The 17,934-nt window shown below is 49.9% G+C and overlaps 1 protein-coding gene across 1 annotated transcript in view; it reads right to left on the reverse strand.

Moving 5' to 3' along the window:
- The window catches only part of IRF8 (interferon regulatory factor 8), a 73,595-nt gene that overhangs the window by 46,120 nt on the left and 9,541 nt on the right, over positions 1-17,934 (reverse strand). The window contains exons 3-5 of the mRNA XM_073308428.2: positions 14,903-14,936; positions 9,455-9,537; positions 1,725-1,774 (exon numbers count right to left, since the gene is read on the reverse strand). Coding sequence (XP_073164529.1) covers positions 1,725-1,774; positions 9,455-9,537; positions 14,903-14,936 — 167 coding nt within the window. The remainder of the gene's footprint in view (positions 1-1,724; positions 1,775-9,454; positions 9,538-14,902; positions 14,937-17,934) is intronic.

Genomic DNA, 17,934 nt, shown 5'->3' on the forward strand with positions numbered 1-17,934 from the left:
CAACATATTCATAAATGATCTGGAAAAGGGGGTAAACAGTGAGGTGGTAAAATCTGCAGATGATACAAAATTACTCAAGATAGTTACGTCCCAGGCAGACCATGGAGAGCTGCAAAAGGATCTCTCAAAACTAGGTGACTGGGCAACAAAATGGCAGATGAAATCAATGCTGATAAATGCAAAGTAATGCACATTGGAAAACATAATCCCGACTATACATATAAAATGATGGGGTCTAAATTAGCTGTTAACACTCGAGAAAGAGATCTTGGAGTCATTGTGGATAGTTCTCTGAAAACATCCACTCAATGTACAGCGGCAGTCAAAAAAGCGAACAGAACATTGGGCATCATGAAGAAAGGGATAGATAAGAAGACAGAAAATATCATGTTGCCTCTATATAAATCCATGGTACGCCCACATCTTGAATACTGTGTGCAGATGTGGTAGCCCCATCTCAAAAAAGATATATTGGAATTTGAAAAGGTTCAGACAAGGACAATAAAAATGATTTGGGTTATGGAACAGCTTCTGTATGAGATGCGATTAATAAGACTGGGACTTTTCAGCTTGGAAAAGAGACAACTAAGGGGACATATGATTGAGAGGTCTATAAAATCGTGACTGGTGTGAAGAAAGTAAATAAGGAAGTGTTATGTACTCCTTCTCATAACACAAGAACTAGGGGTCACCAAATGAAAGGCAGCAGGTTAATACAAACAAAAGGAAGTATTTCTTCACACAACGCACAGTCAACCTGTGGAACTCCTTGCCATAGGATGTTGTGAAGGCCAAGACTATAACAGGGTTCAAAAAAGAACTAGATAAATTCATGGAGGATAGGTCCATCAATGGCGTCCCTAGCCTCTGTTTGCCAGAAGCTGGGAGAGGGCAACAGGGCATGGATCACTTGATGATTACGTGTCCTGTTCATTCCCACTGGGGCAGCTGGCATTGGCCAGTGTCAGAAGACAGGATACTGGGCTAGATGGATCTTTGGTCTGACCCAGTATGGCCGTTCTTATGTTTTTATGTATCTATGTGTATACACACACACAAACAGACCTGTCAGCATGTTTCCAGTGGTTGTATGTCCAGTGTACAATAAAATATATTACTTCACCCGCCCTGTCTCTCTTGTGTCCAAGGGGGCATTTTCACTTTTTAAAATGGCCTTTTTTCAGAAACAATATTTTGGGCAAAAAATTGTCAACTTGGTCAGATGTTGTGGGGAGGGGTTTTGTGAAAAATGTTGTGCCTTTTTTCAATGTTTCTTTTAGAGTTAGTGTTGAAAACATTATCTAAATGCCTATGGACACTTGTTTGTGCAAAGTTTTGACAATTATTTCAGGAATGTTTCCAAGGAAAGTTTGGAGGGAAAAATCGGGGAGAAATGGCAATTGAAAAATATAAGCAAATAAAAAATGGATCCATTTAAAATCCTTTGACACAAAATCAACTTGTAAATCTTGAGGGAAATGAGTTTGCCATTTTTTGACTAGCTCTGCACACATACATATACACCTCTATGTATGAATATATATGTACATATATATCAAATCTAGAAATGTTATTAATATGCAGGCTGTGTTTAAGCTCAGCAATGATCTAAAGATAGTTCAAATTCTAATGATCACCCCTTCATTGCTGGGACATTCATTCATTGAAAACTAACAATTTGCTGCCCATGTAACAATTTGTGTAAAAACTTGGAAAGAACTTACAGGTTTTGACTGGACGAATCTGACACTGATATACAGAGGTAGGTCATATCCTGAAACAGAAGGAAGGAGACAACATTAAAATGCCTTCAACAAGCTTGTAACCAGAAATCTCCAACCCCTATGACCCTCTTAAACCCCTTCCCCCCGCCCGACTGTTCTTGCAGCATCACCCGTGTGACATCGTTAAACCAGGTGCCAGCTCTTGCCAAGTCTGTAAGCATCAGGTGAGCACTGACAAATTTATAGCTGGAAACCAGACCAGTTCACCTACGTTAATATTGTTCAAGATAGATGTTAGACGTGTAAGGATGTGTTTAGTCTCTATAAAATGCTTGTAAATTGCTGCCGGCATTAATCTCACTTGTAATGGCTGTATTCCAGGCTACCAGGTAAAATATGTTTGTTTTATAATTGTAAAAATGGTTGCTCTGAACTTGTGAACTCAGACGGGAAGAGTGGCTCCCTCCGCCCATCCAGAAAGATTATCAAAATGAGGTGGGCCATCCTACAGCAAAAGCTTTGCTGGTTGCCCCATGCACACGTGGGGAACTACATGCAGAAGGCCTCGTCCCATGGGTTTGAATGCTGGAAGAGGGAAATAAAGATAGCTGACATGAAGATTTTTCATCTCTTTGCTGTTTGGACTCTTACAAGGGTTGGAGCTAAGAGCAACCTGGGTTAGCCCTGAAAAGACATTAAATGCTGACGGATTACTACATCTCTGTCGCTTTTGGAACCATATACTGTAACTCTTTTGTGCATATCTGTTGCCTTCTTCAACCTGTAAATAACGCTCTCATTTCTTTTTCCTCGTTAATAAATCCTTAATTGCTATAGGATTGATTACCAGTGTTGTCTCTGGTGTGAGATCTAAGGTACAAATTGATCTGGGGTAAATGACTGGTTTCTTGGGACTGGGAGCAACCTGAAAATTCTGCTGTTTTTTGGTGTAAGTGACCATTTATCTCCAAGTGCAACTTGCCTGGCTGGCAAGATAGCCTGGAGTGCCCAAGGGGGCTGTCTGTCACTCCATGGTAAGACTGTCACAGGGATCCAGGAGGTCACATTTGTTATTGGGTTGATGAAATCTAATTATAGAACATGGCACCAGTTTGGGGTGTCTGCCCTGCTTTTGACAGTTTGCCCTGAGGTTGGCACTCACAGTTGTGAGCCACTCCAGACTGCATGACAACCAGCTTGGGATGAAATCCTGGCCCTGTTGAAGTCAAAGACCTCAACAAAAGGCTGGCCACACAAAATCCAGAACGGAATATGGGTAAAAGTTCCCCAAAGGAGGATGAGAAAATGTCATTGAATTTCCTTACTTAATTCAGTTTGTGGATCCTGGATGATTTATAACATGCTTTTCAGACAACCCCAGCCCCTATCCAGACCAGTGAAAGGAGTTATTAAGGGTAGCGTCCACTATGTGCCAGGCACTTTCCAAGCACTTAAGAACAGCCCTTGCGCCGAGGGGCTCAGAATGTAAACGCACTAAAACCTAGCTAACAAGCAGCCATGTTTAAAACACATGGTGGAATCCTGGCCCCATGGAATCTAATGGGATTTTTGCCATTAACATCATCATGTCCCCAGGATTTCATCCACTGTACCTGCTTAACATATAATCGGACTAGCTAGCCCCATCCTGAGCCCAGTGAGGAGGGGCTTATTTGTCTTAACGTGGTCAAGCATTCTATGGATAGTACCCAAAATAAAGTGAAATTCACATGGTGCAGCCAAGGCATGTGCTCTGGAGCACTTGCGATTCCCATGGTGAAGCTACTGGAAGCATATGGTAATCTCACAAGCCCATATTTAGGGGCCCTCGTTACAACAGTTTTCCCTGACCCAGTTGCAACATGGTTCCCTCTTGTGCTGCAAACAGGACTTTAACCAAGTGCTGAGACTACGCTAAAGCCAAGAATTTGGCACAGTTCGGGAACGTGGTTAGAACACAGAGAGTTCCCACCAACGCGGAATCATGCTGTATTGAAGCTGCGGGGGGAGGTGTTATAACTAGTTTGCCTGCCGTGGAACTAGCTATCATGGAGATGGGGGCCTCACCTGGATTAGAAAGATGGTGTGTAAACATGTACATTTGAAATCGCTCTCATCTGTGCGTTATTTCCTTTTCTAGTTACCTTTATATAGATATAAATCGGGCCTGCTGCACTGGGGGGGAGAGGGGACTTCTTTTCTCTAAAACAATGCTTCCCAGATCCTCCCAGCGCTGCACTAAAATTAGAAAGTGGGATGTTTTTAAGGCTCCTGCTCCAAAGCAAAGCGGATGAGAATCCTGCCAGCCAGCGTTTGAGCAGGTAAACACCAACTGGCTGCAGTTCTCCTTCAGTCTCTTTGCTGGGTGGCGGTGATCAGCTGCAGTGGACTTTTCAATAAAAACAACCCATAAGCAACTGGGGCTAGAGCCAAAGCCAAACTGAAGTCAGTGGAAAGACTCACATTGGTTTCAGCGAACTTTGGAGCAGGCCCAAGGGAAACATACTGTGATTATTATTTATTTATTTGTATTGCTGTAGCAGCTAGGAGTGAAGCAGGACCCCACCGTGCTACAAACACACAAGGGGACCGAACGTCTGAAACAGAGACCATCGATTCACAGACCATCTAGTCAGACCTGCCCAACATGCATGGGTGGCGTGTGAACCCCCCTTAGGGGAGGCTCTGCCCCTTCCACCTGAGGCCCTAGCCCTACCCTGTCCCTTCCGCCCCGCCCGAGCACCCCACTGCAGCCGGAGGAGCCCCGGCCAAATTGCCCTGAGCTGCCAGCCAGCCCGCTCCAGCCATGCCAGCCGGACCAAACACCAGCCCGCCCGCCTGAGCTACCCAGGCCAAGTTGCCCCTGACTACCAGCCAGCCCGAGCCGCCGGTGGGCCTGAGCCCCAGGCCACCGGCCAGAGCTGAGCTCACACTGACTTCAGGGGGGAGATGCAAAACGATGGCGAGGCCTCATGGCAGAGCATGGGTGGGGCCACAGCCTGGGTTTGGGGAGGTTTAGCCTTCTCTGGCCTATTACACCCACCGCCCATGAGAACACGGGCCACTGAACCTTCCCATGCGGCCCCTCTCCGCTCAAAGGAGTCGCTTTATTACACGGGACCAGCCAGGCACAGAGACGCAACCCCGCCCTGCATATGTAGCCTTCATTGCAGAGCCAACACTACCCCCGAGTCTGTCCATCCTGTGCGTACCTCACGATACGCTGCAGATAACCAGAGCTCACTCCTAGGGCTGGAGATCGTTCTCCGCCTTTTCCTGAGACTCTCCTCTCTTCCTGGGGGGGGTGAGCCCGGTCCCCCCACGGGACTCAGGTCGGACGGGATTTGGGGACCCAGGTTGGTTGTTCTCCTTGTGGAGGAACCTCGAGCCTTGAACCGCTTGTGTCTGCCCCCTCCTGGCTGTGGTGATGAAGTAGCTCAGGCCTCTGTCCCTGTGACCCTGGCCTCCAAGGCCTGCAAGGCTGGGAATCCCCTCCTGGGCACTGCTCCCACACTGAACCCAGGCCCGTGGGATTTCCAACGAGACCACGTATAAACTAGCCCACAGGGCACATGTCTCACGGTGGCTGACGTGCGAGCGCACACTAGAAGCCAGAATTCCCACTGCCCGGTCACACAAAGTCCCTAGAAGCCAATGGGCCGGCGGCACTTGTTACCCCTAATCTCAGAGGTCTTCTGCAAGGCAGTGCATCTCCTCCACATGTGTTCATCTCACCTGTGTTTCTAAGGCCCTGCGGAAGACCCTCACCCTGCGTCATGGCTGGACAAGTCATAGCTAGTGATTTGAGAAATCAGTGAACATGGAGCTGTGAAAATGCAGCGGCTAGAGCAAGGCACAACAGGGGCAGCTGCTGCGCAGCCTCCCACAGACATGGGCCTCAACAAGGCCATTTTCGTAGGGTGAGCAGAGCCAGCACAGGGCGTCTTCCTGTCTCCAGCAGCACAAACATCCATTGAGACCCAGCTATGAATGGAGAGCTCCTCACTGCTGTGATCTCGGACGGATTGGGCCTAATGAATGGTCAGTCTGAAGGAGGTGCAGGGGCCTTTGAATGGGAGATGGAGCTTTTCACTACCAGGTCATCAGCAGAGACAGGCATCTGAGAGCACAGTCGCTCTGGGAAAGCAGTTTGGTGGTACTCAGTCCAGTCTCTAGAGGGGCAGCTGTCCAGATCTCAAAGGTTACCTTCATGGGCAGCACCTCGCTGGCTTTCTCCACGAAGAAGCCAAGGTTCAAAATGAGCTACAGGCTGAATTACCCACTTTTGTACCCCTAGAGTTGGCCCTTGCAGGTGAAGGGAAGCCTGCAGTACCCTGGCCCATGCTGTGCCGATCAGTACTGCTACAGGTGGGGATTATGAAGGCCGTGTCTTTAGCTAGGATCCACTGGCAGATTCAGGCCAAAGAACCATGAGACAGTCCACCCTGGGGAATCTCTCTCACGCGTGCGCTGCTTGTGCATCTCCCAAGAACTCTGCTCCTTGTCAGCTTGGCCTTCTTATGGGAAAAGGCATATTCCGGGTCCACCTCTCAGACTGTAAGAGGTGGAGAAGGCTGCTCTGGGATCTCCTTGCGCTCTCCTCTTACTGTCTCCCTTGGAGCAGAGTTATACTGGTCTGTCTCTCCTCTCTAGAGATTTATGCTGTGCCCATCACCTTGGTGTCTGGGTACCATCAGAACTGTTGGCCCCAAGGCTGGCTGTTTCCTTTCAGAGCTTCTCAATGTGCATACATGTACACACACACACACCCACACACACCATTTTGGAAGAACTCCCGGAGGAGCCGGAAAGAGAGGGCTGGGTGTAATGCACTGTGGTGTGTCACCCGGGAGCCCTGCCCTTTCATAAGCCCTCTGCATAGCGTGAGAATTCGCCTCTCACACAACTGAGGGAGTCCAAATTAGTTTGGGGAAAAGGCGTTCGGTGGTTTCCTCGTCCCAACACCTCACCAAACCACTGTCTGTTCTGCCACGGACTGACAGCTGCTGTCAAAGAGCTGAAGGAAAGTGGGGTGCATTGGCACAGCGGGTTGTGGGGGAGCAAGCCCAGGCCTGGACAGGCCGGGGGGCTGCAAGTTGGGAGTGAGGTGCATTGGCAGAGCTGTGACAGAATAGCAGGGGATGCAGGAGGGGAGTGAAGGGGGAGAACACTGCTCAGGAGTGAGGTGCACTGGCAGAGCCAGGCTAGGAGCAGCCCTGGAACAACACACGGTGCTGCAGCACGTGGTCAAGACGCATTGACAGGGCCATGTAGCTGCAGCTTGCCTGGCACCTGCTGGCCTCACGCCACAGCACCCAGGCAAGCAACAAACTAAGCAGTCAACTGCATCAAAAACACATTGGCCGGGATTTGCAGCTTCCCAGCAACCAGGGAAGCTGCACTGCAAACAGTCTCCAGCCCAGGAGATAGTCTAGCTCCTCGGTGCTTCTTGCCAGCAGGTCACCTCTTCCCACACACACACACCCCAGGATTAACTGCTGCTCTGCTAGCCGTTTCCTCTGCCCTGCTGGAGACAGGTCCCACAGCCCAAGGAGGGAAGATGACAGCACTGCTGCCTGCCTGGGAACAGCACTGGGGTTTGCGGTTCCCTGCCTGGCTCTGTGATTGACACATTGCTCAACCCACCATGCCTTTCCGGTTCCCCTTTTCCTCTGGCCCCACGTGCTCGAACGTGTTGTAAGCTCTTGCTGTGGTTCGCCACCCGTCTGGAGGGGCCATGCTCTGGCAGAGACGGCTCCCAGGCAGCTGCTGCTGCTCCCCCCCCACGCCCGCAGCAGTTTCTACATCTTTGATTTTACCCCACAAATTACTCAATGGCCCTTCACAGGGAAAATGCTCCCGCTGTTATTTCTCTTTGTAATCCTCCTGAGCAGGAGGAAGGTCCAGTAGCACAGGCCCAGTGCTGCTGGGACAGTCTCAGCATCCTCAGCAACCGCACAGGGCCACACGGGACTTCACAGCCGTCAGCAGGGATCAACCTGAGAACCTTCCACTCCGAAGACACCAGACCTCTGCCATCATTGCAGCTATCGCTACCATTAAACGGCCCACAGGAGAATGCCCTTTGACCTTTTGCCCTCACCGAAAGAGTTCCCCTCAGGTACCATACCAGCCCATGGGGTTAGCAGAAGGTCCTGCCTGCACTGCGATATAGACTGAGCCTACTCCCTGCCCAAGAGGAGGTGGAAGAAGAACAGCATAGTGGCCCAGCAGGGAGAAAGCATGGTCCAGTGGGTAATGCACTGGACTGGGCCTCCAGAGACCTGGAGTTTCTTCTTAGCTCTACCACTGACCTGCTGGGTGACCTTTGGCAAGTCACCTCCCAGGTCTGTGCCTCAGTTTCCCCTCCCACCCTTTGTCTGTTTTGCCCTGCAAGCTCTTCTGAGCAGTGACTGTCTCTGGCTAAGTGTGTGTAGAGCACCTAGCACAATGGGGTCCTCATTTCGCTCGAGGGAAACAACAACAACAACAGTTGCTGGAAGGGAGTGACTAGCAGATAGGGGAGTGGGGAGCACAAGCACAGAGGGCCAAGCTGCAGAAACCGAGAGACACAAGAGATGTACGGTTTTATCTCATAAGCTAAATGCATCCCCAACCAGCAGAACCATGGTCCCCCCAGAAGCAGCAGGCACGGGTACTAAGTTCACACACATTTGCTTTCCTATCCACTAGAGGTCAGTAGTGCACTTACACAATAGCGGGTGCTGCAGAAGGGCCTGAGGATATGGGGCTGACTAAGTGGGATCTGGGTTTCCTCCAGATTATTTTTTCACTCTAACCTGCTATTTTCCACTGTGCAATTCTACCTGCACCTTGCTCCCACCAGGAACCCCAGCCCCGCCCTGGAAAGGAGGGCGAGCCACCCCTGTATACCCACAGATCTCTGAGATTTGGCCTCTCATCTCAATGACGCACAAAGGGCTGGCGTCCAAAACTCGCCCCGCTCCCATCGCCAGCACCTGGGGAACGTGTCTGGGATTAACCCCAAAACTCTCTACCAGATGGCACCAGGCACCCGGCACCTGCCCCACTCATCACCCTCCCTATCACGAATCCAGTTCCTAAGCCCAAGGCGGCTGCCAGCAGAGAAGTGCCCCAAGTGGCCCCAGGCCAGGCCAATCTGCCCTGTGTGGAGCGCTTGGCAGAAGTACAAGCCTGGAGTTGACAAAGGCCTGGATTCAAGCTTGTGTGGGTACACCAAGCTATTTGCACAATCTAGGATCCCAAAAAAGGAACACTCGACTCACCCACTAATAGGGTGACCAGATAGCAAGCGTGAAAAATTGGGACGGTGGTGGAGGGGTAATAGGCGCCTGTATAAGAAAAAGGTTCAAATATCAGGACCTCTGATAAAATCTATAAAATCGGGACATCTGATCACCCTACCCACGAATGGCTGCCACGTCCCCTCCCGCACACATGGCTCCTTCTCTGGCCTGGAAGAAGCCTTGTAACGCTGCACAGAGCTGGGGTGCCCTCTGGTGGCCCCATCTATGCCTGGCACCTCTGCTTTGCATAGCAATCCTCCTCACTGGTATTATAGCCGCAGAGCTTCATCCAGAGATCTCAAAGCACTTCAGAGACTTTAGCAAACACAGCTGCACAGCCCTGGCTACGGGAAGTGTTATCCCCACTTGATAGCAGCAATGCTCGCCTCTCACATTTCCCTCCTTCCCAGCTCCCCAGGCTGCGAACGCACTCACACTCACCTCCAGAAGGGGTCTGGCGTTGTTATGCACCGACAGGATGTGGGTGACCCCGTTCTTTGTCAGATTTTCTCTGTCCTCAGAATCTGTAGGCAGAAAAAGTCTCATAAACACCCAACCCTCTCTTTAAAAGCTAGCCCATAAAGCATTAAGTAGGAATATTAGTTTGCAGCAGCTAAACACGGAGTGGTCTTTGGGCTAACATCAAGTGAGTGTCAGTTTAGTACATGCTAGGTCTTTTCTATTACATCGACTACAGTCTGCGCTAGGAGGTGCAGGAAATTAATGATCCAATAGGTCTTTCCGATTGCTAATAGCTCTGATCTTAGAAATTAAAACTGGTCAGAACCTTGAAACCCTCTTCTTCTCCCCTGGAACTGCACAAACACCCTCCCCCCCCATCTCCATGGAAAATTTCAACAAAAATGCAATTGTTTTGTTTGGTTTTCCTGGAAATTTTTCAGTGGGAAATGTTGACTTTGCCAAAAAAAATATTTGGACAAAAAGGGCCAAAACCAATTGCTCAATTTTCAGCCAAAATAATAAATAATAATAATAATAATAAATCAGTTTTGGGGGTTTTGATTTTCTGACAAATAAAAAAAAACTGAAACGCTTCTGACGAGAGAAGACATTTTGCTGGAAAATTTTACTTTCATTGAAAATCCAATTTTCCATCCCAAAAAAAGTTGATGGAAAAATGTCATCAGCCCTATGAGAAACATACCTGTTTACTGGTGCCAGCTTGGGTTCCTAGTATTTGAGGGACCATTCAGGGACGGGATCGTTCAATCCAATCCCACAATCTTTTGACTGTGAGAAGGGTTGTGGGCTTTGTACATTCCCATATTTAAGCAGAAGCAACATTTGAGATGTTCTGAATCCTACAGTCACCCCTTCCCAGCCCTTTGGAGACTGTGGATGCAGATACAGCTCCTCTTCCATACTGCTTTGATGTCTTTTCACTCTGGAAGATGCCAGGGCTTTCGGCATTAAGATCATACCTCCACCAGCCACGTTGGTGGAGCCGAGCCGACTTGTGGCCAGCTGATTTAGATTCCCCTCCATGGCTTGGACCCCATGGAACTGCACAAACACGCACAGAGATGTGCCCAGCCCATAGGAATTACAGCCCATTCTCCTGTTTAAAGGCAGTAGTCACTAATTCAACAAGGCTTAGCCTGTAGAGAGACATAAACTGCTCCCTCTAGTGGTTACATCGTGTGTCCCAAATCCTGCCCAGCCTCAGGCATCGTCACCGGCTGCTGGATTGTTCTGCGGTGCCATACACTTTCCAAACCCCATCACCATCTCCTCTTCGGTTCCCTCTGCCCGTCTCCTTCAGGCAGCCCTGACACTGCGTAAGAGATAAACCCACCAGCAGCACGGCAGGCTATGACTCCAAACAGGTCTCGGAGAACAGCTCCAAAGACTACCTAGTCTATGTGGCTACATCTACACTGCATGTGGGAGCAAGCCTCCCAGCCTGGATCCACAGACTTGCTGTGGCAGGGCTCACACTAGCATGCTAAACATAGCTGTGTAGAAGCTGCAGCTCAGGCCCCCCCATCACAAATCTGTGGACCCAAGCCGGGGGGCTCGCTTCCAGCTGCAGTGTAGACATACCCTATAGGTCCACTTAGGATTGTAAATGGTACTGCTATATCTAACAAAGCAAAGAGGGGCCTAGTGCTTACAGCCAGAACTCCCAAATTCTAATCCCTGTGCTGACACCATCTCCCTCTGTGACCTCAGGCAAGCCACTCAACTACTCTGGGCCTCAGTTTCCCCCACATTCTTAAATAGGATACTCATACTTAGTTCTCCACCTACGTCTCCGAGGAGGATCGCGGATTAACAAATTAATGTCAAAGGGCTTTGAGAATGAAAAGTGCTAAGGACTAGAACAAATCCACAACAACCCAGGACTTTGCATCTGTGTCTTTGCTGTGCAACAGTGTCCTTCAGACCCTTGCCGCTACTCCAGAGATAGCGTGTTTCCTCCTGCTCTGAAAGTCTGGGCCCCTGCCACAGGAGAGTTTCCATTAGTAGCCTGGGGACTCTGCCACACATGGGCACAATTCAGTCTGCATCCCGCAGAACCACAGACCACTGTCCTTATTAAGATGGCTCACAGCTTTGCAACGCTTCTTTGCTCTCTCTTTAAAAATATACATTTGGCGGCTTCCCCCGTCTACACATTACACACAGTGGGTGAGTTGACTTTGCAGACATAGCTCAACGCTAGCGTTGAGCTAATGGCCACTCAAGTACATCCCCTAGGTCCTGGATGGGCAGAATTAACCCATGCAGCCACCTGTGCTGCCAGGCATCATTGCTATTGTTGCTCGAGTGAGTTTTGATCTAGCTCAGGCATGCCTACCCGTGCTGCAATCACACCTCCTGATTGCAGTGTAGACATATCCATTGAGGCCTTTCTGGTTTCTGCAGTCTCTCCATGGAGAGGTTCTACTGACATGCAAACATACAGCCCTTCTCTCTTCATTCCTTTCTTTGCCCTGTGGCCCCACTGCTTCATGTAAACACAAACAATGGCCAGTCGCGTCAGACACCTTTAGAAACCAGCACTGGGGGAAGAGAAATCATTTAACCGGAAAGAAAGATCCCGAATGGAGCTTCCATCCAGCCCTTCCCTGACCTTTAGAGACAGCGCACCTCTTATACAAACAGGAGGCAAGGATCCCGCAGTCCAGGTAACCAGATGCTTCAGTAACAAGGCACTTTTCCCATCAGGACAGGCGTAGTAGTTTGAAAACACACCAGTCACCTAGAGCCCCCTTTCTGTGGTACTTCTCTGGCCCCCCATCACTGCTGTATCTAAGCACCCCATAACCGTTCAGATACTCACCCTCACAACGCCCCTGGGAGCCAGGGCAGTGCTGTTATCCCCTTTGCACAGACGGGGGAAACTGAGAGGCTGTGGTCACACAGGGAGGCATTGCTGGAGCAGGGAATTAAACCCAGTTACCCAAACCACTGGCCCATGTTTCCTCTCTACTTGCTCCTGCAGAGGACACAGGCTCTGCAGTGGCAGCCACGCCATTCCAGGCATGGTGATCACTAACTCGCTAGGGGAGAGAAATCCAGGGGGGTGTGAATCACTGAAGAACCAAACCCAGCCCTTCACGTCCTCTGGAAAAAATGTCACCCTGTTCGGGAAATGCAGGCTGTCTGCTGTGGCATACAAGGCAACCCCACAGCGACACCCAGACTTCATGCTTAAAGTGCAGGGCTGCCTGGAAAACAACCCTTACAAAATAAATACAAAACACCCAGCCTGAGTGGCTAAGCCCTGGGATACACAGCAGGCTCCGTGTTATGCTAGTGTAAATATAAAGACCTCGGTGCCTATATATTGCAGTGCCCATATACTGCTGGTTCCTTATAGGTGTGTTTGAGCATAGGGGTGACATCTCTTTAAGGTCCCCTATAAATGCAATAGGCAGATTATATCAGCTGGGTATTATTATTCTTTAAATATTTATATTATGGTAGCACCCAGAAGCCCTGGTTGTGCTAGGAGCTGTACAAACACATACAAAACCAGAGACTCTGCCCTAAGGAGTTTACAGTCGAAGAAGTTAAGGGGTGTGTGAGGTTGGGGAGTGTGGGGGTAGGCATATACTCTAATAGATACCATACAAGGGTTAGGGAGAGACACACATTTGGGATTCTTTACCTGATTACAAACAGATGGAGTGACATCTGCCCTCCCTTGACACAGCTGATTTCATAGAGCTGGGTCTGGTGGGGACATGTAAAGGAGGAATGGGTAGCGAGCGGCCTTACAGTGCAGTTTGCAGGACCAGCCTTTAAAAATGCACCAGAAAATATTTTGTTTTATTTGTAAACTGAGCCAACCTGCTATGGAATCTCTGCCTAGTGCACACAATGCTTACATTCCCTGCTCGGCTCTCAGACAGTACGGGGATAGTGAGATGGAGAAACCTAAGATCAACACATCAGATGGACAAAAGAAAACACACACAGAGGAAGGATGGTCCAGTGGTTAGAGCACTAGTGGGCCATTTCAGAGACCCCCACTTCAATCCCCTGCTTTGCCACTGACTTCCCATGTGACTGTGGGCAAGTCACATGATCTCTCTGTGCCTGAGTTCTCCAGCTGTATGATGGGGTTAATAGCACTGCCCTCCCGTGGTGCTGGAACCATTTGAACAGTTAGGGTGCTGAGAGCCATTAAACCAAACTATAAATCTGGTATATGGTGGAAACCACTTCAAGCCAGAGGGTGCTGCCACACCCCCAGCATCCTGAGGGCCAGCACCTAAGCTGCCCTCCATCACAGGATAAACACATTAATGGTTGTGAGGTGCCCAGAGAGGGCCCACAGACAGTATACTGGCAATATTTCATAGCAGCAATGGCATGGCAGTTCTGAAAGGTTCGTCTCATAATTAATTATCCCCATTTGCCCAGCCCTCCTGAGGAACACTTAAATTCAGTTCATATCTGTCATCAGACAAAGCACCCTGGTGCCTCTCAGCCTCTTCCCAGAGAACAGCTGCAAGCTGGAAAGGCATGAGGCTAATGATATGCAAATGAGAACATGAAGCAACCTGCCTCTCTGCTAGAATCCCACCAGTCTCAGCAGTGCCGACACAAGGAGCTGGTAACCTGGGGGGTGGGTTTACTTAGGTTAGGTCTGCAACCCGGGGCACATACTCCATCGTGCTAGCTCTCATCAGCTCAGGGAACCAACCTAGTAAATTCCACTTGGCTGCCATCTCCATGCCAAGCACGCAGATTGAAAGCAGAATTAACATTGTCCAAAGAGCCTCAGCTCTAAGGTTGCCAACCCTCCAGGATTGTCCTGGAGTCTCCAGGTATTAAAGAATAATCTTTAATGAAAGATTATGTCATGCGATGAAACCTCCAGGAACATGTCCAACAAAAATTGGCAGCCCTATTCAGCTCTGTAGTTCATTTTCTTTTCAACTTTTTTCACTCGTCCTGCCTCTTCTCTTTACTCCTCATCCTCCTAACGCTATGTGGAAAAACTCCTGGCCCAGCCAAAGGGGAATGACCGTGCCATCAGCAGTAAAAGAGATACATAAAACACTTCCAGGCCCTACTTGGGGGGGGTCTCTCTAGAGCCTTGAGAAGAAAGCCTCCTTGGGAAGGAAGGAGTGTCCTTTTCATAGCGCGTGGCCCATTTATACAGCCTCTGGCTCATAAGGGCCCAGTCCTGGGTGGGTGTGGAGAGACTTCAACTCACAATGAAATCACTGGGAGTTGAGGATGCTCAGCCCCTTGCAGGAGGCACTCAGTACCCGATAGGATCAGGCCCTTGGACTCTTTACTTGGTGGGGCAGGAACCATGTCCTCCTGTACAACACCGAGTGCACTGATCGCGCTCGGTCAACAATCTCCCCTGGTGCTTGGGAGAGGGAATGAGCGAAAGATACTTACCCCGGATGTTTCCCAGGTAGAGGCCCTCAACAACCTGAGAAAGAGACAGAGAAAGGAGAGATGTCAGAGTGGCCTCACTGTAAGAATCCTGATGCTGGAGCAGGTGAATTGCAGGATTATGCAATAATACCAAGGGTGACATTAAACCTTGTGATCATGATGTCGCTCGGCCTGGCACCAATCCTGTGGCTGGACTTTAAAAGGTGGGCTGGATCATTTCTGACCCCTACCATCCTTCCTAGCTATGCAACGAAACCTCATGCTTAGGAGGAGACATGTGGTGGTCTGCGGTGATCCCCAGTTACAGCACTGCACAATGAGCAGGTATCTAAGGGCTAGAGGTGCCTTCTTAGAAAGCATCAGGCTCTGGCCTGTGACAGAGAGAGGGCACCAGACTACAAGGAGCAGCGTGTCTCCTGTTTGGAGTGAGGGCAGGTTGTGGTGCAGTCAGTCAATGACTAACACAAAGGGTGCTGTGTTGTTACCGTGATTTGCTGAGTCAGCAGTGTGCTCGGTGGTCCCAAAGGGTTTAACAGTCTGACAGATGCTGAGGTTATGGCAGTGGCTGAGGTGTGACGGGGCGTTCACCCCACACTAGCCTGAAAAGGGTTAATGTGGCTCAGAAGGGGTTAAGTTACCTGATAAGCCTCACCGGGCTGAGCAGGAGCAGGGGGCTGGTATAAGGCCAAGCATGAAGGCAGAAGGAGACTGCAGCGTGGGAAACCTGCAGTCACTCTCCTGACTTAGAGAGGAATGAAGGAGAAACCCAGGGGAAGAGTAGAAGCCCTGGGACACTGACCCTAAGACAAGGGTGCACCTATTCGGGAGGGTTGTGGATAAGGAAGCCTGATAGAGAGAGTAGGAAGCAGTCCAGGGAAACAGCGGCAAGGTTTGGGACGGAGCAGACCCTGGCTGCTGACTGTAAGGTCCCTAGGCTGGAAACCTGAGTAGTAGGCAGGCCCGGATTCCCCTCTAGCCACAAATGAAGTGGCCTAGCCTTGAACTGGAGGACTGTTGGGAATGATACCCGGACAGCCAGTCTGGTGAGACTTTGATACCCAGGAAAGGGACTGCTAGAATGACCTGGCCCAGTCCCGAAGAGTTAGCATCCTGAGTCTCAACGGGAAAGCACTGCAACTCCTAAAGTGTGAGGGGGGGCTCAGCGCGAATGAGACATGGAAGGGGGTGTCAGAGGCGGAGCTATTCCCCAGACACAGCCACAAGGAGGCGCCCCAGCAGGGAGTAGTGAACCCCTGACACAGGGGAAAGAAGGGAATAACTGACTTTTTCTTGTTTGTTTCGTTCCCTCCTTTCCCAGCACATGCTTGCTTCTCTCGAGCCCTGAGCCAGCAAACACGTACATGCTTCGCTTGAAGCCTAAGATTTGTCCCATGGCATGAATTCAACGGGAATGATCACAGGCTTCACGTTGAACACATGCGTAAGGGCTTGTAGGATCAGGACCTGGGGTTACAAACCCTTTGGAGAAATTATAAGCTATGTGTATAATTAAAAAACATCTTAATTAATAAGCAAACAAACTGCATTAGGGTGTAAAAATTTCTAGTGGTATCAAAGACGCTGGGTGTCTTGCCCAACGCTAGTCCAGCAATGGAGAAATATAGAGTTCAGTCAAACTTAGGTCTTTGACGTTAACACGTTTCATTTGCTGGCTTACATTTTTACACATAGAATCATAGGACTGGAATGGACGTTGAGAGGTTATCTAGTCCAGTCCCCTGCACTCATGGCAGGACTAAGGATTATCTAGACCATCCCCGATAGGTATTTGTCTAACCTGCTCTTAAAAATCCCCAATGATGGAGATTCCACAACCTCCCTATGCTTATTTATTTATTCCAGTGCTTAACCACCCTGACAGTTAGGAAGTTTTTCTTAATGTCCAACCTAAAGCACCCTTGCTGCAATTTAAGCCCATTGCTTAATCCCCAGAGCAGGTACCTTATGTGCTGTGGCAGGACCAGCTTGCCCCCATGCTGCCAAGTCAATGCGTCTCCACCTTTACAGGGTGAGTCCAGTTCAAAGGGTGAGACGGGAGTTCAGTCTCCATGGCCCAATCAGCCCTTGGCCTCTCCACTTGAGGCTGCCAGTGAGGGGGCCAGCTGCGAAGGTGGTGTTATGAGGACACCTGAGCACCAGGAACTGGTCTGAGAATCTCAGCTCATTTCCCCCAGGTGATCCAAGGTCACCAGCAATCCCGTGAGCTGCAGCAGAAGCTAAAGGTTCCTGTATCCCAATGTCCCGGGCTGTCCACTCTCCTAGCATCCAGTATGTTAACCATCCGACAACGCTGCAAGAGGCAACAAAACTCATCCAACCAACCAGTGACTCCGATGGGGAATGCAGCCCAAATGCCAAACCAGATCACCCGACCCGCTGCCGAGCTCCATGCGCATGTCAAGTTGCATGGCAACCAAAACACAAGCAGCACCTGCCATGAGCTTTCAAGAGACTTGGCTTGACTTTAAACGATGATGAGCCAGGGCTGTGCCAAGAGACACTGGGACTTTGTTTTGTGTTTCTATAGCAACGACCTCTTGAAAAGAGTTTTAAGCGCTGGCTCTGGGGACGCATCCAGGGCTGGGAAGAGGTGGAAAGGCCTGGGCTATTTTTAATACTTTCCTGTAGCAATGCAAGACTCATCTCCGCAGCGCCTCCTGCTGGCTGGCTGTCTCCTGCTGGGAATTAGCTCGTTTTCCAGCTCCGGAGCGCCCTCTGCAGGCCGGTGTCCTCACCACTGCTGGCCCTCACATCCCTTCCAGACCCCGGTGCCCCTTTGTCTGGAGGGTCTGCCCTCTGGCAGTACCCTCACAGTCTCTGGGTCTCCTCTCCCCAGGGAAACCCCCAAATCCCACCTTGCCTCAGCCTATGGGCTACTGCTAGTCACCATCTAGCCCCCTTTCACTGGGGCCAACTGCAGTCTGTATAAGCCAGCCATCATAGGCAAGGGGAGGTAGGACCTAATGCCTCTACCCAGCCCCAGGCTGCTCGTTTGCAGCCCCAGAACCTGT

This window comes from Lepidochelys kempii, chromosome 12, assembly GCF_965140285.1.
Source record: "Lepidochelys kempii isolate rLepKem1 chromosome 12, rLepKem1.hap1, whole genome shotgun sequence".
NCBI classification, from domain to species: Eukaryota; Metazoa; Chordata; order Testudines; family Cheloniidae; genus Lepidochelys; species Lepidochelys kempii.